General features: G+C 29.4%; 3 protein-coding genes and 1 long non-coding RNA gene across 12 annotated transcripts; 2 read left to right on the plus strand and 2 right to left on the minus strand.

Moving 5' to 3' along the window:
- The first annotated feature begins 479 nt into the window (after positions 1-479).
- LOC128395844 (uncharacterized) lies at positions 480-16,118 on the plus strand. Its single transcript, XM_053356331.1, has 4 exons — positions 480-1,150; positions 1,855-1,950; positions 13,297-13,455; positions 15,306-16,118. The coding sequence occupies exons 1-4, from the start codon at positions 1,093-1,095 to the stop codon at positions 15,674-15,676; spliced, it is 684 nt and encodes a 227-aa protein (XP_053212306.1). The 5' UTR covers positions 480-1,092; the 3' UTR covers positions 15,677-16,118.
- LOC128395846 (uncharacterized) lies at positions 4,178-15,019 on the minus strand. Of its 8 annotated transcripts, XR_008326730.1 has the most exons (9): positions 14,455-15,019; positions 14,218-14,339; positions 13,945-14,130; positions 13,817-13,845; positions 12,881-13,475; positions 11,707-12,057; positions 9,342-10,049; positions 8,336-8,680; positions 4,178-5,094 (listed from the first exon to the last, which is right to left on the minus strand). It is a non-coding gene; the product is annotated as an uncharacterized LOC128395846 (long non-coding RNA). The 8 variants fall into 8 exon arrangements; XR_008326733.1 differs by lacking the exons at positions 11,707-12,057; positions 13,817-13,845 and adding an exon at positions 10,744-11,132; XR_008326732.1 differs by lacking the exons at positions 11,707-12,057; positions 13,817-13,845 and adding an exon at positions 10,568-11,132.
- A 440-nt stretch (positions 16,119-16,558) lies between the features above and the next one.
- Positions 16,559-19,058, plus strand: LOC128395843 (homeobox protein 4-like). Its single transcript, XM_053356330.1, has 3 exons — positions 16,559-16,840; positions 16,976-18,387; positions 18,484-19,058. The coding sequence occupies exons 2-3, from the start codon at positions 17,007-17,009 to the stop codon at positions 18,585-18,587; spliced, it is 1,485 nt and encodes a 494-aa protein (XP_053212305.1). The 5' UTR covers positions 16,559-16,840; positions 16,976-17,006; the 3' UTR covers positions 18,588-19,058.
- Positions 19,059-20,509: 1,451 nt separating this feature from the next.
- Positions 20,510-22,340, minus strand: LOC128395091 (retinal homeobox protein Rx-B-like). Of its 2 annotated transcripts, XM_053355489.1 has the most exons (4): positions 22,007-22,340; positions 21,558-21,687; positions 20,897-21,462; positions 20,510-20,816 (listed from the first exon to the last, which is right to left on the minus strand). In XM_053355489.1, exons 2-4 carry the CDS (start codon positions 21,655-21,657, stop codon positions 20,559-20,561), a joined length of 924 nt encoding a protein of 307 aa, XP_053211464.1. In that variant the 5' UTR covers positions 21,658-21,687; positions 22,007-22,340; the 3' UTR covers positions 20,510-20,558. The 2 variants fall into 2 exon arrangements, with proteins under 2 accessions (XP_053211464.1, XP_053211463.1); XM_053355488.1 differs by having other exon boundaries at positions 21,558-22,340.
- Between the last annotated feature and the right edge of the window lie 255 nt (positions 22,341-22,595).

Consider the following 22,595-nt stretch of genomic DNA (forward strand, 5'->3'; position numbering starts at 1 on the left):
GACCGAAACAATTAAACGATGATTTTAATTGTTAGCGTCAGATGGAGTTGAAAACTGAAGCTAAATAAGGGAAAGAGGAATCGGGAAAAATTTCAAACATTTCAATCGTGATGAGAATACATTGGATGATAAAGATGAACATGATGACGAGCATGATGATGATGATGATGATGATGATAACAATTTAAATGTCGTGCCAACGGAAACGGTTACATCAGATTTATATGGGTTGGTCTGTTTTTTTATGTTCCTTTCAATGAAGAGGCCAGTTAGTTGAAAACAACGGGAGAAGATGAGGAAGATAAGTGAGCCTCTTTCTCAGTTCATCCCCTCTCTTCATCATCATGGTAATAACTGTGCAGATAATCAAGATGATGATGATGATGATTGAAGGGGGATGAAACAAGGAAGATAAACTTTTTTTCTTCGCCACGAAATTTTAACTACTAGATACGTCGAGTCAAGTATTGGCAACAAGCAAAAGGAATCATCATCATCCTCGTCATCATTAATAGCTAAAAATAAGACTCTCTCTCTCTCTCTCTCTCTCTCTCTCTCTCTCTTGGTCTTTCTCTCTCACTAACTTTCTCTTCATCTTCCATTCTCACTCACGCACTCTACACGTACTTTTCATCCTCATCTCTGTGTTTCTCATCAAGTCACTTTCACCATCACTCAAACATTTTTGGGTTTCCATTCATTTTTCAATTCTAATCCTTAATCTTAATGTAATTTCTGTCTCCAAGTTTTACATTTTTATACAAACTGATTAACTTAATCATCATCGGAAGATTCAACTGATTCAATTAGTGTTTGTAACAATTTAAATCTAAATTTCACAATCAAACAGTTTCAACGGTTTTCATTGTAACCATTTTGATTTTTTTGCTTCCATCAAACTTGATACAATTTAATTGTTCTTGTTATCAACTCAACTAATTCCTGAATAATCATCAATTAAAGACATTTCAGTTTTGTGATTACAATTTACATAAAGAGCAAAAATAAATCAGCTGATTGTTTAATTGTTTCCAATATCAGTTGTTGTTGTTTTTTGTTTATATTTGTTTTTTTTGTGTCTCTCATTCAAAAATGGATTTTGTTTACCAAACAATATTAATTGTTACCATTGTTTTGATCAGTTTTTCAGGTAATTAAAAGTTATCATCTTATAATAATCAATCATTAAGATGGCATTGAAATTGGGGTAACAATTAAATGTAATAATGAGATGATTAAGTTGATTAAGTTGATAACTGTCAACGAATGAAATTTTCAACGATCAATCAAAAAAAAAAAGTTAATACAAACAAATTGTCACAGTTTGATTGAGCTTAATCATTGACCAGCAAACCAAATGACAATTGATTAAGATTATTAATTGTGTGGATCATTGTTGTTGATAGTTACTATTGATTCCCAAAACAATTTAACCAACAATCAACATGAATCCATCTCATCATGATCACTGCCTATTATCATCAATATCCAACCCGCTGATCATTATTACAATTATGTTACTAAAAGTTTCTCAATGTAACCAGAAAAAAAAGTGAACAACATGAATTCAATTGAGTTTTCAGTGATAATATATAAATATCATGAGAATCATGATGAAACCTTGTAGATAATAAATGAGATACCAAATGATTTATATGAACAATCAAGATAATTAACATCATATGAGAGAGAAAGTGAAAGAAAAGACTTTGTTGATAGTTCGAAGCAAAAAAAAGTTCTGATGTAAGAACTTTTTTTCCAATACCTGATAACTTGTTTTCCTTGTTTATTTTTTATCATCTTCTTATTTATCATCCTCATCATCTCATTCTCTTTCTTTTTCCTCTTTCTCAGATCTTGGATACTCTCAGAACTATGATTGTGCAGCTCAAATACGTACAGTTGAACAAAGATGCAAAGAGGAAGCATTTGGTTGGATCAACTATTCAGGTAAATTGTAACAATTAACTTTACCCTCGATATTTCAATTGTTCAATTCAATAGTAATTTTCTAAATTGTCAACAATCAATAATCCAATTTATACCAATCAATCAAATGGTTGGACAAGAAATAATTTAATTCCATCAGGTTATGTTTATTTTCTGGTTTCAATTTGGGTAACTGAATCAACAGATCAATCAATTAATTATCATTTCCTATGTTAATTGTAAATCAATTTCTGAAAAAAAAGGTTAACTTTTTGATGGCCATTCAATTAGGTAAACAATTAAGTTAATTTTATTTACCATTCTCATCCAAAGTTAATTGTTTCCATCCCATTCATTGATCTGATTGTTTTTCCTTTCAATTTGCCAACTTTAATTAAAGTTAATTGTTGAAGATTCGGAGATTTTTTTAATGATTCAATTGTGAAGATATAATTTTTTATTTTATGATTTAAAGTCAATGATTTATTAACAATAATGATTTAATTGCTATCATATATATTTAAGTGCTATTAAGGCAAACAATTTGTGGTTTAACTGTTTTAATTTAGACAATTAAGATTGAGAAAATGGTTAAATTGTTGTGGTTAATTTTTTCTCAAGGCAAGAAATTAAATTTAATTTCATATTTTGTTAGCCTTTTTTTTTTGGTTAATTTATATTTTCTTGGTTGGTTAATTTACTGATTAAATAACCATGCAATTGTTAATTCAAATTAACTAACCTTGGTTTAATTGTTGTTAACTTGAATTTGTTTCCATGTCAATGGTTTACAAAATCAAGTGAATTAAAAAATTTAATTGTTCAGCAATACAATTTAGTTAATTATTAAGGCTTGCCAATTTTTCATCATCATCAAAATCTAGATGATTAAGATGAAAACAATGATTAGAGAGTTAATTGTTGCCATGTTCAATGGAATTAAATTAAATTGTTATCAAATTAAGAGATTATGGTTTAGGGACAATCGGGTATTGCTTTTGTATTGAGAATCAAATGAAACCGGAAACGGAAAATGAAAAGATGAGGATGGAGATGATGGTTTCTTTTTGCTTAGTTAAACCTTTTTTTAAACTTTTGGTGATGATATTAATAATATAATCCTGATCTTAATCAGTTAATCCTTAAAATAGATTAGTTAATATTGTTGTTAACAGTTAACTAACTGCTGATTAATCAAATCATGTTGAAAGTAAACAAATTTAGACTTTACCATAATTGTCATTGACCGGAACAATTAAAGTTCATTATGATATTAGGATTATTTGTTGATTAAGGGAGTTAATTGTTAATTTGGTTGTTGTTATTTAATTGTATATCTTATTCATGTGAACCTTTCAAGTTAATCATGGTAATCAAAAGGGTGGAGAGAAATTAATTTTCTAAATTGATTAAAGGGCTTTTCCATTAACTAATTTTTAAAACCAATTTGATTAATCTGAATTATGGTGAGTTTTTTAGATAAGATTATCTAATCATCACTACGATTAGATTACTTGTTGGTTATTTGAAAAGCACAGTGGAAGCTACGGCAAAAGTTAATGGAAAAGGTAAGGTTATTTTCACAATCAGCTGACAATTAACCAACCAGCTGATATTTTAACCAACATTCACCGAGTTTAATTCGGTTTTTCAGTTAATGGAAAATTAAATTGCTTGATTGTTATTTTGTTGGTTAAATTTGATTAGATCATCAATTGAAGGTTCTAATCAATGATTCATGATTAGTGTATAATCATTATCATGATTAACATTGATTATTAGTTAAATGTTAATCTTAAAGGTCTTAATCTGAAGCAATTTGTTATTCATTTAATTATATTTGGTTAATTAGTTTAATCCTTATTGATCAAAATTATTGATTATCACACATGAGTGGATAATTTTTTACAATTTAGTTGATTCTTTCAACTTTTACAGGTTATCATTCAGTTGATTGCTAATTTGATTGTTTGATTAGCTATCAATTGATTGGATCAATTTTAGTAAATAGTAAACAAAGTTAATCAATAATATTTACCTTGATTATTGTTTGGTTTTGTATTGAGCTTGAGTTAACAATCAGCTAATTGTTGATGATATTATTTTATTTCAATTGAAGGACATTCGGATTGAAACATGTTTATCTTTTTATCACCTTAATCAACATGATGAAATATGATCATGATTGATTTAGTTAATCCACTGAATCAACTCAAGTGGATTAGAAAAATAAAAATTTTCGTTTCAATTAAGATAAACAAAATTGAACAACTAATTTTATTCATTAATTAAACATCGTAACAATTAGTTGATTGCTAGATGATTAGCTAAATTATAACAGAAAATGATTAATTTTTTCTGGTTTCAAGTTTCTAATCACAAATGATCATAATTTGTCTAAGGTAATTTACTTTCATGTATTAAAATGATTAACTATTGAAAGTAATCATCATTTACGGTAATTAAACTGACGATCTTTAACTTTGTCTTATAATACAATTAACTAATTAGATTATTTTCTGAGTTAACAGAAGCATAAACTTGTATTGTTAATGAGTGTGGGTTAAAGTGAGAGTTAATTTTTTACAATTAAGCTTTTGAAAAATAAAAGACCAAATTTGAAACAATCAAACTAAATTGTAGTAAACTAATTGAAGGGAGATGAATTTTCATGCTAATTAATTGATTAGTAAACAAATTTCATGACTTAATACAATTAGTGTTACATATCAGTCGTTGGGGTTATTTGATCGTTGAAAAAAGTAAATTGCAGAAATAACAATTAACTAATACTCGAATGGCTACTTGATTAAGGCAATTCTCTCAAATTGATAATTCGTTCAATCAATTGAATGAGTTTCTTACACTCTCAAGATGATTAGGTTGGTTAATCATCATCGATACAAGTTAATCTATCAAAATAATGATTAGTTAATTGGCTTTTCCAAAGCTACTTTACATGATTCTCTCCGGAATCATCTTAAGATTAGTCATTTATCTTCCTCTTCCTCTTCCTCTTTTCCATTGTTATTCACAACGTACACATTATGGAGATATTAATGTGACCAATCCTCCGAGTAGAAGTTAATTTAATTGCTTCTCCATTGAATTAAGAGTGAGGAGGTTAATCCGTAAGTGAATTAAATTAAATTCAGTCTCGAAAATCTGTTGAAAAATTAATACAAAGAGAGAGAGAGAGAGAGAAATATTCAATTAATATCATATTATTTAAAGAGATTAAAATTAGTGATTAGTGAACAGTTAAGTCAGTGAATTGGGATTTCTAGTGTTATTAATATAATTTAGTTGAGAAAATTTAAAAGCCGAGGACAAGTGATTAGGATAGTCAATGATTTAAAGTATGATTATGATGATGATGATGATCATCATCATGTTTAATTATCATTAATATAAATTATGATTAATATTATGAAACTTGTTGGCTATGAGTAAACAACTTGAGTTACTATTAACCAGTTAACCTTGATTTAAATTTGAGGGAATGTTAATATTTGTATTAAAAAAAAGTGTAATCACCAATTATCAAGGGAAGGGAAAGTGAGAGAAATTATCATCACTATTAAGCAATTTAATTCAGTTAAATGGTAAATTCTTGCTGAAATAATATATCGCTCTCATGTTAACCACCAGTGGCAATGGGATACCCAAAGTAGGATAAAAAGGAAGCTCCAAAAAAAGTGTAATCATAATCTAACGTTAATAACAATCAACGATGGAATGATAATTATCATCAAAGTATCATAAAAGAAAAGCGTATTAACCAAAATCTTTTGGTATTTAGGGTTGGTTCATATTCGCAATGAATATAAGTAAGTGAATGAGATTATCAAAAAGGAAAAGAATAGAAAATGTTAATACTTACTTTCATTTTCTATTCCAACTTATTATCATTGTAACTTTTTTCTCTTCGAAATTATAAACGAAGAGAGAGAGAGAGATTCGTTCCACTAAATCAATTAGGTTAATTGTTCCGATAGTTTGTCTTGATTAAAAAGCAAAAAATGAGATGAAAAACAAACCGAAACTAAGATTTAATCACAATCGCTTTTTCCAATGGTAATAATAGTTACACAGTTGGAAGATTACATAAGATGAACATTAGAAGTTAGTAAATTGTTTCTCACTAATACACTAGAAGGTAAAAGATTAATAATTTTATTATTAATTCTTTGACTTATTAATATGAAAAGAGTAAAAAAAAACATTATTTCAACTTTTGTTGAGAAAATTAATCAATCAGCTGTTTCCCTCCGAAACTGAGAATAACAATTGATTGTCTATTCTCACGAAAAGGTTAACCCTTTAAATTTATCTCTCAATTGTAATCTAATTGCTTATTTATTAATATATTGTCGAGTTTGATTAATTAACAATTTCTTTTATTCTTATTATTAATTAAGGGAATGAAAGAACGTTAATTATTTATCTAAGATGATAGAAAATCTATTCTTCATATTGAGATTTATTGTTTTCTTTGTTGATTCTATTTTCTATTTTGTTGATTCTTTTACATTCTCTTCTCCATGTCATCGCCATCTTTGTTTTTGGAACATTTTTCTTCTATTCTTTTCTCTTTTGCTTGTGGGTTAAAGGTAAAGTAAATTGTTAATCAGCAAAGAAAAAGGTTAAACATTAATCAAAATCAATTGTGATTATTTTGTCATGTTGTTAATTTCAAAACTATTACAAGTTCATTATACCAAAGTGATAAATCACCGAATGGGACAATACATGTTATTATCATGTTGATCCACAAATTTTCAACCAATTGTGATATATAATAGTTAATACATTTTCGCTAACAGTAAGTTTGCTAACTATTACCAACCAGCTCAGTGATTTTTAACACAATCAATTTTCATCTAATCGTCGTATTGACATGATACATGATGATTATATCAACAATCACGAATCCCTATCATCTCACCTCATCAACTATTGGAAAGAAAATTTAATTTTTCCTCTATTCCAATTGTTAATCATTCACTTGGTGTATCGTTCAACATGATAAAAGTTTCTACTCATTTTCTGTTCCAATAGTTGATTGTTCAATTAACACTTTATCAACAACAATCAACTAACCCAACAATTAAAATTCCTGATAAATATAACCTTTTATTACCTATTGAAACTCCTTCTCTCTCTCTCTCTTTTTTTTTTGCTAATTTAATGTATACTAATTAACATTGAGTAAATTTCTTATAATCAATGGTGAGAAAATTAATTGTTTCCTTAACACACTTTCTATCCAAAAGTGAGAAACAATTAATAATTTTATTAATATTCAGTCAAACATTAGGTAATTTGAAAAGGTCATTTGAATAACATTATCATGTGTTAATTGTTTAATTCCAATCATTATTAATCATCACTTCACAATTTACATGAAAATTAATGATATTCATCATTCAGCTAACGGTAAATTTAATTTTCTTTTTCTTCTATTCTAAATATTAGATTTTGATTATCATTTATAATTGCAAATTGTTAATGGAACCAAATTTAAGTAGATTAACTATATTTCTCTCTTTGTTTTTCTTTACCTCTGTTACCTTTTTGATAACAATTTCAATTCTAATTTTAAATTCAAATTAACTATTAACACGGAATAAAAAAAAAGTAGATGAAAAATTTAAGCTGAATAGCTTATTTCTCTCACATAACTGAATCAACTGTAATTCAAATTGTTTACAAGTTTAAACCTCAAAAACTGAAGCAATTAAATAATTAATTAGTCCAATTTTCCATTGACAAATGTTACCTGTAGAAATGAACAAGTAAAATTAGGAAAGAGGAGAAAAATAAACAACTGAGAATGAAATTTTCTCAATCAGAATTAAGCAACAATAAATCAACATGATGGAAAATGATTATTTGATTGTTGTCTAGTTGATTGTGATTATTGTTATGGAGAAAAAAAAACAATAACAACCACTTGGTGAAAAGAGTCTTGACTTTTTTTTCATTCTTTCGTTCATGAAACTATCAGAATACAATCAACAACAATCAACAATCACTTAAACATAGAGAGAGAGAGAGAGAGAGAGAGAGAGATGAAGAAAATAACTTGATGATTCTATGAGAATGATTAACATTATGTTAATCATTTGATTTCTATTGTTAACCTTCAACTATAATCAATCAATTGCAATGGAAAAAAAAGTCATCACAATAAACCGAAAGGTAAAAGATGTCACGATGTTTATCTGATGGTGAAATAAACAACAATCTGTTTCATGATAATGATGATGAGGAAGATGAGAAATAAAATAATCAACAAGCCTCAAGGTGTTGACATCATTATCATCATCATCTTCATCTTCATCTTTATCTTCATCTTCATTCAAGGACCCAAACTGTATAATCAATAAAATATTCAACTCACATTTTTCCTATGGAGAGAAAGGTTAACATTGGTGAACATTATTCAGGTTGATTGTCATCTCTTTTCATCTTCCTGATCATCATCATCTTTATGTAATAGTGATGATGAAGAAAATAAAAGAATGAAAAATATGATGATTATTGTTGATTTTTTTTGTTCTTCTTTCTTTTTCTCTTGTCGTTCAATCCATCATTTTCCAATGTAAATAGCCTGGGGCATTATCGTTACTCTAATTTTTCACTTCCATCTATTTGACAGGTAACAAGTTCATTGATGATTATTATTATTATTCAATGATGGATGCAACTCAACTCTCCATGGTGATAATATCATAAATGTAACAATCTGTTGATAGAAAAATATAAATGTAACAATTAATTTCGATTACTTTGTTTTCACTTTGTTGATTGTAATTATTTTTCTTCTGAAGGATGTTGTTGATACTTTTGATTATTGTGATGATTAAATTGATTGTTATTAAGGTGATAACTGTTACAATTTGGCAAATAGCTAATCATTTGTTTGTAACTTTAATCATTTGTTATGTTAATGTGAGTTTTAACCAATGTTGATGATTAACTTAAATAAATGAGTAGATTATTGAGATCAACAACTAATCAACAATTTGATTGTTTTTGATGATCAATACATTTAATTCACTTCCCATTACCTGGGGAAAAAAGTTCAATTGATAATAAAAATTGAACTCACATGATAATTTAAACTGATTAACTGGTAAACAATTAGTTTGATTGTCTTTTCTTTCAACAATTAGCTAATCGTTCAATTGTTCTAACGATAATTAAATCAAACTTGCAATCTGAACTGATTGCTGAATTCAAGGTGATTGTTTTTTCTTTGTTAATCAACACTAATTAATGATTATTGTCGGATAATCAAGATGAGAGAAATAAAAAAGTTAACTGTAAATCTAATTATTTACCAATTTAATCAGATTCAATTGATTAACGAACAAGAAATTCAGTCAACAAAATAAATCATTTACCTTTTGTTTTCCTGTTGATTATTATTATTATTAATGATAATTAATTGTTCCTGCTTGTCAAACCATTTAAACCAGATCGTAAAGCCAATTATCACAATTAAGTTAATTACCAATGGCATTGTAATCATAGTAATAAAAATCTCAATCAGCGTTATTAAAAAAAACCCATGATTCCAATTCTGTAGATTAAAAAAAAACAATCAGCATTAATTGTAATCAATCAAAATTTCATTTCATTAATTTATCAACAAAATGATATGAAATTAGAGATGTCAAGGTGAAATCATTGATTGTTGATAAAACTATTTAACACAACAGCTCAATTAAATCAAATGCGATAATAGTTTCTTGATTGTTAATTATAATAAGTTAATCATAAATTATTATAATAGTGAAATATAAAGTTAACGGTGTGAAAAACTATCATGATTTAAGTGAAATAATTGTAATCATGTCAAAATCAGCAGGGGAAAAGTTGACAATTTAGATGATGAAATGATTTGGAACTGAAAATTGTAATTTTTTCAATCATTTTCAACAATTTGTGTGAGTGTGTATTTGACTTTAACCAATTGAAAGTAAATCAACTAGATATTATCAATTGATTGTAAACATGGTTGCCAATTTTTCCTTCTCAATTCTGGTTGATACACTTCCTTGAATCTTTTAGTTATCCATATACACCTTGAGTGGCTTTTAATTTTAGATCTGAAAGGAGAATTGGGTGAAAAATATAAGAGAAGATGAAAAAAGATCATGAATAGTGAAGATAAGAGGAGGAAGATGAGGAAGATGAGGGTGGATTTGGGGTGGGTAACATGAGTTTCTGTGATCTTGTTTTCCTTCCTGGTGAGTAAATAATAAAATATATTAAGGTGAAGATACTGAGATGGAATATATTTAAGGTGAATGACGAAAAGGATGAAATGTTAGTGAGTAGGAAAAGGAGAGAAAAAGAGAGATGAAAAGAAATCGAGAGAGAAAAAAAGTTCGAGCAAAGAAGTAAAATTAGCGAAAACATTATCGAGATTCTAATTTGAGTTGACAGGACTTTTTTTCTCTTCTTCTTCTATCACCGTTACCTTTCGAATCCACCTCGATCTCAATTTTCTTGTTAAGTAATTTCTCTTCTTTCTCATCATCATCATCATCATCTTCCCTTTTCTCGTACCAAACAATTCAATGTAATTCATCGTGAACAGAATATATTAAGATTCCCTTCTTACTCTGTTTTCTGTTAACTTTCACACTCTGTTGGTGATTTTGATTCAATTTACTTTGAATCTTTGGTGATGGGAGAGGAAAGAGGATGAACATGGTGGTAAGTTGATTCGAGTGAGCTACTTATCAGTGATAAAAGTAGTTATATCAATCGCCAAAGATTCTGTTAGATTTTTCTTACTTTATCTTCATCCCTTCTCTATCACCATAATCATAATCATCATCACCTTCTTCCTTTATTGGTATATCTTTAGATGTATCTCTATACCAGGAAACATGGAAATTCATACATCTCACCTTCTGCTTTATAACAAAATGGTCAATATCTTGGTCCAGTTACTTATCCCTTAGTAGAATCTAATACTCTTTTTATCATTTAGTCTCTTTCTTTGCCAATAATCATTGAAGATTTATATATCTCTCTCTTTACTCATTGATCCATTCATCCAAAAGAATGAGAAAGAAGTGGGAGGAAGAGGAAAAGCGTAATCAGCAATATATTACACAGGATCAGCAGAGTTACCATTATCATGTTCTTGACCTATTAAGAGTTGAGTATTTTTATGCAATCTGGAGGAAAGATGAAATAGTACAGGAAGAAGGGGAAAAAGATGATATCTATTGATTCGTTGGAAGTTGAAAACATCAGATCAATATATCGACAAAACTTATATCATCATCTTAAAGCAACATGGAGTAAGCAACCAACATACTAAGAAACATGAATACAATGAAAAGGAAGGAAGAGTATCATGATGATGGTGATAATGTAGGAGAAAAGACTTTCTCTTTCGGATGAAGAAATTGGATGAAGGCGAAGGAGAAAGAGAGATTAAAATGATGAAGAGATCGGATCATAAAGAGCAAAATCTTGTACTTTACATTGTCAACAGAATATAAAGTTATAATAGAAAAAGAGTTTAGCCTGGGATTAAAGGGTTATCTTTAAGCGTAGAGAGAGAGACTATGTGGGTGTATGAGTAGAATTACAAAGATGAAGAGAGAGAGAGAGAGAGAGAGAGAGAGAGAGAGAGAGAGAGAGAGAGAGAGAGAGAGAGAAAATGAACATTTCAATCTCAATTGTTTCAACTGCATAGTAAACATTTGATACTTGATAACATCATTTTCGATATTCTCATCTTACTTGAAGAGCGAGAGAATCAGAAATTCACTTCCATCTTTTCAAGTTCTATTTTTTGATCTTTTCTCGTTTATCCAAAAACAAATAACAATCAACTTTCTGTTGTTATCCAGTCAATAAGCAGGATAAATACAGAAGATGAAACCGAACTTCCATCCTCATCATCCTCGATTCTTTTAAGGTATTTCTTTTTTCATCACACAAAATTTTTCGAGACAAACATTTTTGTCAAAAGCCTTTTCATCATCATCACCATCTTTTATCATATTTCTCCTTATTCGTTTTGGGCATGTAGTCTATGTGAGTGTTTATGTGTGTTCCTTATTTTCTCCTTAAATCCAGTTACTCGTAGGCCTAAAGATAAATGGAAGATGAGAAAAGAATAGCGAGGGAAAAAAGAATAAGAAATGACAATGATGAAGAAGCGGATATTAAGTTTCGCTGAATAAGCCAAGAAAAAAAAGGTTTGTCTTAATATGAATATAATAATATGAAGATGGCGATGCACAAAGGTAGAGAAAGAGAAAAATTTGATAATTTGAAAAGAACAAAAATTCAAATGTAACTCATGCTTGACTATTCTACTAATTCAATATCTTTCTCTTTCTCTTTCTCTTTCTCTCTCTCTCTCTCTCTCACTAATTAACATTAATTTTCTGCAATATTATTCAAGCTAACAAAAAGAAATTCCTAAATTACTCTATGATTTATGTGTATTTATAAAAATGTCTACATATTCATACATAAATAATTCAATTCAATCATAATAATCAGTCTCATTTAATACTAAAAATGTATATTCATAGTATCATGTTTCAATTAGCAAAAATAAGGCAAGAGAAAGATTATGATGAGAAGGGGAGAGGATGATAAGCAAGATGAAAATGAAATTTTCCCATGCATTAGATGAGAGCCTATTAGTGTAATCAAAACCTAGAGTAAAAACCAATGTTAATGAATAGGAAAATGAGGAGGAGGAGGATGAGGTGGTGGTGGTGGTGGTGGTAATGGTTGGAGGAGGAATGACGTTGATGGAGATGAAGGATGCTAATGAAATTGGGAAGGTGAGAGAGAGAGAGAGAGAGAGAAAGGAAAAGGAAATAATATCAAGGCAGCGAAGGGTAAAGAGTAAGAGTTGATCCAAAAAATAATATATAACAATAATTAGTTGACTTACACGAAATCAGAGTTGTTGAGATGAGAAGATGGAAATTATTTGTGTGATGATGATGGAAGACAATGGAAATCGTTTTTGGAAAAGGATCATTAAAGTCTCTCTTTTTTGTGATTTTTTCTTCCACTTCCTGAATGTTGCTATTTCTTTGTGATGAGGATGTAGATCAATAAATGATGCTTATATAACATGTAATAGATTGTATCTGTTGCTCTTTAGCCAACTCATTGGATTGATAATCTTTGATTGAATATTTTTGTAAATCGATCACTTCTCTTGATGGATCATTTGATTTAGATACTGTATTTGTCCATGGCTTGTTAATTTTGACAATTTATCATCCAATCCAAAGTCTATTTTATGATTGATATAACCTTAAACCTTTCTGATTGTACTTTAATTTTTCTTTCTTTCATCAGGTATTGGGAAGGAGTGTTGTCGTAATATCGCCTTGGATCGATGTATGAGACAACGGGTTCCAAGAGAATGTCAAACATTGGCAGCTAATTGGTTATCTCCTGAGCTTAGAAATTGGATTTTCACTGCTTGTTCCAATTTCAATGAACGTCGTTGCGAAGGTAATAATATTCATGATAACCTAATATACAAGGGGAGAGAGAAATAGTAATAACCATTATCTTTCTGATCATGATAATTTTGTGGCAATCAATTTCGTGTCACTTGAGGATTTCAAACATGAAACAATCTCTTCCTTTCATCTTCTTCTCTATCTGGACTTTTTTTTCATTTTCTGCTCCTTTTTCTGCTGACCATGGGTAATTTATTTTCCTTTGTAGGTAGGAGGCCAGTTTAGTGTTGGATAGAAGATAAAATTAAATGGAAATTTGTAAACATCTTTTCGCCCAGAAAAAAAAGTAGAATCCAAAGTTATGAACACGATTTGGCAAACAACTATTTTCGGTACACAGATAAACTAACCTAAGAAACATGGAGATAAATACAAATTACTAATGAAATATATTAACCAGAAAGTCCAAAATTGTAGAAAGAATTAGAGATTAATTATCGAGAAAGAAATATTTTTCATTCTATTCTATGATACAAACCTTATTCTTTCTCTATTATATAACAGTAACAGTGAGAATTTGTTAGTTTCCTTGTATAATATAATGGATGTTGACTTAAGAAACTTTGTTTGTATGTCCTTTTGCTTCCTCTTGTTAGATTAACGAGATCGTGAAGTCTGTTAATTGATAATCATCACGAAATTAATTGTTAGTCAAAGTCAAAACCTAGAAGAAAAGTAATAGAAGTGAAGAAAGAAAAAAAATCATAATGAGTTTACCAAAAGCAAATATAGAAAATGAATGAAAATTTACCTTTTTCATGGTTAGTTACTGAATGTTGACCTGTTAATTTAATTATGGTTATCCAATTCTTATGAGAACTGATTATTTAATAAACTAAATCAAGGTTCCTAAATTTAAGCCTTTCATAATAACTTGACAAATAATTTAGGTAAAGGTAATATAAGTAATAGGCAACAAAATTGACAGGCTTGGCTTTCCAACTGTTGCCTGTTTCTAATACACACAGAATATTTATAATATACTTACCATCAAGGAGATTGATGATGGACAATATCAACACCAAATGGATTAACTTGAAGGATATAAAAGAAGATTAAATTGAATAGAAACAAAAAAAGGGATAATAAATGATTAAGCAAAAAAAAATGGTTAATCAAGGTAACCAAACATAAAGAGTTAAAGATGAAGAAACAAAAATTGTTGTCGGAATTGAATTTATTTCAATCCAGTGAATTATCACTTGTTCATAAGAATCTCGATGAGAGAAAGTGATTAATCAACAACAATTAATCTAATTAAAACTATGTAACATTGAAGAGAATTAGTTAATCGGATTAATAAAAAAAAAGAATTTTCGCGAAAAAGGGGAACATTAATTAAGAAACAATTGTAACATTTGATTGGAAATTAACACATTGACCCTTAGAATTTTTTCCATTGAGATTTTTAATTTTTCTCTAATTGTTTTGGTTGATTGTTTTTCTAATTCTCTTGGTTAATTAATGTTTTCTATTTTCCCGTCGATTGTGAATAAACATCATCACCTAATCTTCATCATCTAATTAATTGTTCAGCTAATTAGTTAACACTTTTTTGTTCTATTCTTTTTTTCTTCCTTTGTCGTTTTCTATTTTTGTGATTGTATAATTTTTTTTTCTCTTCTCTTCTTGGATTTGGTTTTTATTTCTATTCTTTGTTGGTGTTGTGAAAATGATTTATTTTTGGTCTCTGGTTAATTCTGGTTACAAGATTATCTCTCATTTCAATAAAATGATAAAATTACCTCTGCCATCTTATAGTTAAAGTGGTTAATTTGTCTCTTGTTGATTGTAATGATTCTGATTCTATTTTTGATACTTTTCTTTTAATTTGTTCAGAGCTTCTTTTCCACTGTAATCGTCAACGAGAGGAAAGGATTGCTGATTGTACCAGAATTGGAAAGAAAACTTGGTCTAGTGACAATTTAAAGGATCGATGTTGTTTAAGTCATAATGTGGAAAAATGTTTAAAAGGTCGTAACATTGATGAATGTTATGATAATTCATATTCTTTGGCTACATATTTAGCTCAAGGGCGAGATTACAGATTGAGACAAAGCTGCGATGAATTTGCTGACATTTCCGCTTGCGAAGAAAATACCTGGACAATTGTTTTACTTGGAATTTTGGTCCTTGTTCTGGCAATTGTTTTAATTGTTCTCTGCATTTTCCTGGTTATGTATTGTCTTAAAAAACGACGAAGCAAATAGGACAACAAGGCAACAAGATGATTACCTTTTTCTATCCAAAATTCATAATCTCTCTCTTGCTCTCTCTCTCTCTAATTTCGACAACTATTGATATAAAATTTGAATGTAACGGCAACAATCAAATGGGTCAATCGATGGTTTAACAATCAAACTGGACATAATCACCCGTTAATATAATATTGTAATATTATTGTAATACAACCAAAGCTTAAACCATCAACTACGAATTCATTTACTATCAATCCTTTTTATCCTAATCTACTTCTTACTTTTTTTCCTCTTTCATCATACCTTTTCTTTTTCGTTGAGATTACCAACAAAATGATCATAACTAAATACCATTAATTGTTATCCTTTTAACTCCAATTATCATGAGAAAAAAAAAATGTAAAGAAAAATTTATCTTTTGATTATTAAAAATGATCCAAAAGATTTTCAATCATTTTCATTGTTTATTTCATTCTCTCTCTCTCTCTCTCTCTCTTCAACAAGTAAATATTTTCTCAATCAATTGACTTGATACAATTTAGAATATTTAACAAAAAAAAAGCTACAAAGTGTCAATAATTAAAACAAATAATCAAAAGAATTTAAGAAAATAAATTCAAACGAAAAGGAAACAAAATGGTTAAGCAAATTGCAACAATTTTCTAATTACCAATCAATTGGTGAGCTTTTCTTTCCTTCAAGTGGACAGAGTTGAATTTACAGAGTAAACTGTTATAAATTGTAAACAATTTAATCTAAAACAATTACTAAAAGATTAAGATAATTAAATTGGCACGAGATTAAAACGATTGATTCATTTTGTTTGTTTACTTCTTAAGAGAAACACTTTCGCCATCTGCTGGTGATAAATAGAAACGAATTTCTCTCAGCTGATTGAAAGAGTGAAGTTGATTGAAGATTTTGTCTTCATTGTTTATTAATTAAACTTTGATTATCTCTCTGATTTATTGAATCTATTTTTTTAATTGCTTTTCTTTTAAATCTAATTCACGATTAGTATACGATCTCTATCGGTTTGTTCAACATACGAATTATTTTTTACCTTTTACTTTTTAACCTTTTGGCATTTTCTGTTTTCTGTTTTCCATTTTGTTTTTTTTTCATTCTTTGTTCTTGTTAATTGTTGTGATAATTTCTGGCAATTAGTAAATTAAGGTAAGTCAATTTTGTCCATATTCTATGGTTTCTTTGTTCTTTTTTTTATATCCTTCTCGTGATTCATTTGGGTTTGTTTTTTATTCTATTCGATTTTGGTTGATTTCTTTTTTTCTTCTATTCTTTTTTTTTCAGAAAAGAGAATTTTTTTATCTCCTCTCTCACAATGGCTACTCTTACAAAAGGCAATATTATTGATGAAATAATTCTTGATGACGATGAAGAAGATAACATGGATGATAACAGTTTTGATAGTTCATCTTCAAAGGGACATTTTAATCCTGGTTCATCGGAAATGAATGGATTTCAAATTGAACAAGGACGTGGTAATTATGATTATGAAGATGGTGAAGATGAAGAAATGGATTGTGATGATGAAATTTCTCAGGTCAATCAACCCGTTGATTTTATATTTGCTGTTGAAGATGACAATGGAGTTGAAACCGAGTTTGATTCACAAAAAATATTCTCCAGTGATTTTAATGAGAATAATTTAATTAAAAATGAATCACCAGTTAAAACTCCTCAAGTTAAATCATTACAAAATCAAATATCTGCTGAATGTGATAAACCAATTAGAACTCGATCCGCATTAAGACAACAATCAAATCCTCAAACTGTCCAATCAAATATAACCTCAACTCCGACAACTACCAATGGTATCAAAAAGAGAGCTAAAGTAGCCGAAACAGTTGAAACAATTCCCGTTAAACAATTACGATCCTCAGTTAGGGAAACAAGAAATGTTCAAAACAAATCAGCCCAACCAACACCAGCAGAACCTAAAAGTATTAACAAAAAAGGAGCCAACACACCAACAAACACCAACAACAATTCAACCCAGTCCAATTCAGCCTCAAGTGCCAACAAAAAATTAGCAAATAACAATAGTTCAACACCCAATGGTGTTACCACAAACGGCGGAACCAAAAATAACAAGAAACCAGTGAATGGAACCAAAGTAGCGACCAATACTCCAAGCAGCAATCCCACCAGCGCTCGAACTACCCCTTCAACCAATGGTACCACTAAGACGAGTACAAAAAATTCAAAAACCCCAACGGAAACTCCGGTAGCAGAAGGAAAAACAATAATACCAAGGAAAAGAGTAAAATCTTACTGGAACGGTAAAGAACACGGAAAAGCATTGGGACCTGAAGCTCCTTATGTTATGATTGAAAAACTAGAGCCCATATTAGTGGGTCAGACCGAGTACAGAGGTCACGATTGTCTGAAAACCGTGTGTCCAGCTAAACGGACTAATAAACGGGCCAAATCCCCTGTACCACCACCACGAATTCAACCCTTAGTTGATAATTTAACTTCAACAATCAACAGAGTAGCTGAAGATGTACCACTTAGTCCCAATGGACTTCCACCTCCCGGTCGACCTCAAATGGGTCAAATTGTACGTTTCCAATTCTGGCAAACACCATTGGGCAACAATGTACCCGCTAAATCATCTTATCAAAAGGCGAAAATAATTGGTTACGATGAAGAATTTGATTTATATACAATACAATTATTTCACTACGATCATCCATTTAGTAAGTTGATCTTGATCAAATTTCTCTAAAAGCTTTTTTTTACAACGCTAATTGTTTTCTCTAATTATCCTATTTTCTCTTGATTTATATTTCCAGTAATCAACTCAAAGGACAAATCAAAAAATCAACGAATCACCACTAATACAATGATTGTCGATTGGGACTCATTAGCTGATCCAATAATTATAGCAAACAGTTAAATCTAATTGTGACATCAAATGAGATAATCAACAAGCAAAAAAAACAAGTGAAAAATTAACATGATCAACAACAACAACAATTAATCTCTATTCAAATTAGATAAACAAGTTGATAATAATGAGGAAAAAAACCTTCAAGTGTATTTTTTTTTTTAAAAACCAAAACCAAATGAACCTAATTAACTTAGTGTGAATCAACAATCATAACAATTTAGTTTTAATCGTTTTAGATATTGAATGTAATTGATTAATTTCCAAGCTAAATTGTTATCCAATTAAATTTTTCCACTATTTTAACTTTGTTGTTAAAAGCAAAATGTAAATAATTGTGAAAATGTCAACTCAACCCCAATCTCCATCCCTGTAAATTGTATCCACTTTGAAACAATCAGATGAAATATTAATCATGATTTAAATTGATCAATAAGATTATTATTATCACTATTATAATAAAATCTGATTAGAAATATATTTTCATGAAAAAACAAAACAAAACAAAACTGAATAATAACTTAGGAGGAAATAAAGGAAATCGGATCAATCGAATTAGTAATCATTAGTATTAACAATCAAAGGTAATTGGCAAACATGATTAAATATCACGATTTAAATTAAATTGTCTCCTCTGTGATTTGTCATGTTACATTTTGATCACTAATAGTTACCATTGATTATATTTCAGAGTAATTTAAATACCATTTAATAAGCTTGACTCAGCCTCTTGCCATTTAAATTGTAACAGCAATTACTTAGTTAATCAGCTTAAATTGTAAATCAAACAAAAATACAAAACATATCATCATAATCATAATCATCATCATCATCATCAAACTTAATCTCACTTAATAATAATCACAATCAAAAAGGATTACAATTTAGGTTTTACTGATTAAGTTTTAGTTAATTAGTGAGCCTTGAGACAAAGAATCAAACTAAATTCAAAGCAATCAAACTAATCAACTTGTTCAATTGTCAAGTGACTTGAAACTAATCAATAACAAAATCAGGATTTAATGTCAATTAGTAAATTTTGAATAAACAAATTGTCTACTAATTAACTTAATCAACAATTTGATTTGAGTTTTTTTTTTATAGTAAAACAAATAATGACAGAAATGAAAAGTGAAACAGTTTTTAACAAAGAGTAAAGAAGAAGAGACCTCAGCTCTATGAGGAAAAGAGAAGTTGCAAACATTTGATCAGATGATTGCACTTTTCAATAAGAAATTGAGGACGATGTGTAAAAAGTGGACTTTTTAATTAAGAGTTGAGACTTTGTGAATTTGTAGGGCCGCTAATGACGAGTCCAAATATATATATTTCTTTCTGATCTGATTAGTAGTTTTCGAGAAAATCGAGTTCGAAGTTAAAACTTCAGGTCAATTTTTCTCAGCAACGACGCGTTTTCAGATCATGAAATTTTAAATTGAATGACAACTTTTGATGTTCTTTCAGAAAATATTTATTAAAATAACATTAAAGTATTGATACTGGGACTAATCAAGGTTCATTTGTTACAATACAACGGAACTGTGGCCGGAGGCTCTTGGGATAATTTTCTTATAAGAAAAATATGCTCGATAAAAAGAGCATCAAAAGTTGTCATTCAATTTAAAATTTCATGATCTGAAAACGCGTCGTTGCTGAGAAAATTGACCTGAAGTTTTAACTTGAACTGATTTTCGAAACTACTAATCAGATCGAAAGAAATATATATATTTGACTCGTCATTACTAAATTCACAAAGTCTCAACTAATTAAAAGTCCACTTTACATCGTCCTCAATTCTCTTTCCCATTGAAAAAGTGCAATCAGCGCCATCTGATCCAAATGTTTTAACTACAACTCCATCATCATTAACTGATCTCTCTTTCTCCTTACTCTTTGGTTTTTAATCATATTGAGATTAACTTGATAGTTAATCAACATATTTTAATTGATTTGATTGTAACTTGATTTTAGTTTAACTCGCTAATTGTGGCAATTAGTTTTAATTATCTGATTTTTTAAATGATTATAAATAAAGTTTACACAATTGATGCATCCACATCCATTTAGATTGGACAATGATGGCAATGAGCTTGAGTTGATTGTTAAAGGTAAACAATTTAATCGGCTTGTTGGTGAGACCAAAGAATCAGTTAATTGTGAATGATTAAGGCCAGAAGACGATGGATTATCCAACTTTTCTTGCCTTCGCCATTTAGCACGACGATTTTGAAACCAAACCTTTTTACCGAAATAAAGATCGATTGAAATTTAGCTTTTCATTAATATTAATTCAAACAAATGATTGATTATCGACTCACCTGAACTCTGGCCTCTGATAGACTGACCTTACAGGCCAGTTCTTCACGAGTAAAAACATCAGGGTACTGAGAGTTTTCGAATGCTCTTTCGAGTTCGTAAAGTTGATAAGTTGTAAAAGTTGTCCGGGTCCGTCGGTGTTTCGATTTTGGTCCAGAAAGTTCATTATGGTTGACGTTTGTGTTACCCGAAGGGTAACCAGAGTTCGAGTCCATAGATGCACAAGTATCGTCGTCGTCATCATCGATTTCCTCTAATCGACCGTTATTATCTTCATCGTCATTGTGATGAATATTATCCTCCTCAAAATTATCTTCATCTTTATATGATAATTGAGGTGATGGACAAGGAGAGTAGCCATTAACATGATGACGAAGTGGATGATGATGATTGGGATTAAAACTTGTTGAGTTAATTGCTTTAGTCAATTGATTGTTTTCACCTAAACCAACTCCAACTCCGACACTTTGACCATTACCGTTGACCACAAGTAAGACACCTCCTTTTCTGTCGAGCTCATTGTTACTTCCGGAATTATTAAATCCAAAAGTAAAAGATGATGAGGATACTGCAGAAATAGAAGATGATGTGAAAAGTTAATCAAATGGGATATTAGAATGATTTAGATTAAAGAAGTTATATAGAAATCAACAATTAACTTACTTTTATCCTTTTTATTTGATTGCTGTTTAATTGTTGCCAATGAATTAATTGTATCAATACGCTGAATTCCAAGTATAGCATCAATACTGTGTCTCTTCATTATGATTAACTAATTTAATTGATTGTTGATCTGATAATAAGATAATAGGACAATAATTGAGGAATTAAAGTGAAAAGAAAATGAATCGAAAATTTTTTTTTCGAATCTAAAATGTAACTTTTTTTCTCGCTACAATTACGTTAACATCTCATTGAATGAAGATGATGATCGATTTTTTGTCATCTCTCTCTCTCTTTCTCTCTTCTCCTATGTGAGATGATGATAAGGAAGATGAAAACTAGAGGTCACTAGAAAATTTGACTATTATGATTTACGTTAATTCATCAGAAATTGTGGTCAATCATAGATAAAAACAGTTGACCACAAGGTTAACAAAAACGAAACTGACCAAAGGTAAAGTTGTTTTTGTATCGATAATATTAATTGTTGTGAAACTATTTGTTAATTGTAACACCCATTGTTGTCTAGTAATGTCCATTACTAAATAGCCTCCTTCACCTTAGCACTGACGACGTGTTTCCTGTCGCCTTTGCTACTCGAGGTGGTAAAAGAGACACAGAAAAAAAGGAAAAAAAAGAGAGAAGATAAGAAGGACGGAGATGGAAGATGAAGATAAGAAGAGGAAGAAGAAGATGAAGAAAGACTGATAAAAGAGCCGCAGAAAGAGAGGAAGAGAAATTGGAGAGAGAGAGAGAGAGAGAGAGAGAGAGAGAGAGAGAAGAAGAAAGTAGAAGACAAGAAGATGAATGAATTAGATATTGGCATAAAATTGAATTGAAAGTATTGGGAGTGATCCAGGTAAGTTGATGATAAAATGATGATAATGATGAGGATGATGATGAATAAATAAACTGTAAAGAAAACTATTGACAAAATGTTTCCATTTATTGTTAACCAACAACAATCAAAGACTTAAATTGTAACCAGTTAATTGTTATTGTTGTTATTATGTTCATACTACTTCAATATATCAACAA

This window comes from Panonychus citri, unplaced genomic scaffold (assembly GCF_014898815.1).
Source record: "Panonychus citri isolate SS breed McGregor unplaced genomic scaffold, ASM1489881v1 Contig00141, whole genome shotgun sequence".
Lineage (NCBI taxonomy): Eukaryota > Metazoa > Arthropoda > Arachnida > Trombidiformes > Tetranychidae > Panonychus > Panonychus citri.

What these genes read in the sequence shown, in the direction of transcription:
- LOC128395844 (XM_053356331.1), top strand. Translation starts at nt 1,093, where the DNA reads ATGGATTTTGTTTACCAAACAATATTAATTGTTACCATTGTTTTGATC. An exon ending in TGTTTTGATCAGTTTTTCAG is followed by an intron (nt 1,151 to 1,854) that starts GTAATTAAAAGT and finishes CCTCTTTCTCAG; the next exon opens with ATCTTGGATACTCTCAGAAC. An exon ending in CAATGAACGTCGTTGCGAAG is followed by an intron (nt 13,456 to 15,305) that starts GTAATAATATTC and finishes TAATTTGTTCAG; the next exon opens with AGCTTCTTTTCCACTGTAAT.
- LOC128395843 (XM_053356330.1), top strand. Translation starts at nt 17,007, where the DNA reads ATGGCTACTCTTACAAAAGGCAATATTATTGATGAAATAATTCTTGAT. An exon ending in TCACTACGATCATCCATTTA is followed by an intron (nt 18,388 to 18,483) that starts GTAAGTTGATCT and finishes TTATATTTCCAG; the next exon opens with TAATCAACTCAAAGGACAAA.
- LOC128395091 (XM_053355489.1), bottom strand. Translation starts at nt 21,657, where the DNA reads ATGAAGAGACACAGTATTGATGCTATACTTGGAATTCAGCGTATTGAT. An exon ending in ATCAAATAAAAAGGATAAAA is followed by an intron (nt 21,463 to 21,557) that starts GTAAGTTAATTG and finishes CTATTTCTGCAG; the next exon opens with TATCCTCATCATCTTTTACT. An exon ending in TATCAGAGGCCAGAGTTCAG is followed by an intron (nt 20,817 to 20,896) that starts GTGAGTCGATAA and finishes TTCGGTAAAAAG; the next exon opens with GTTTGGTTTCAAAATCGTCG.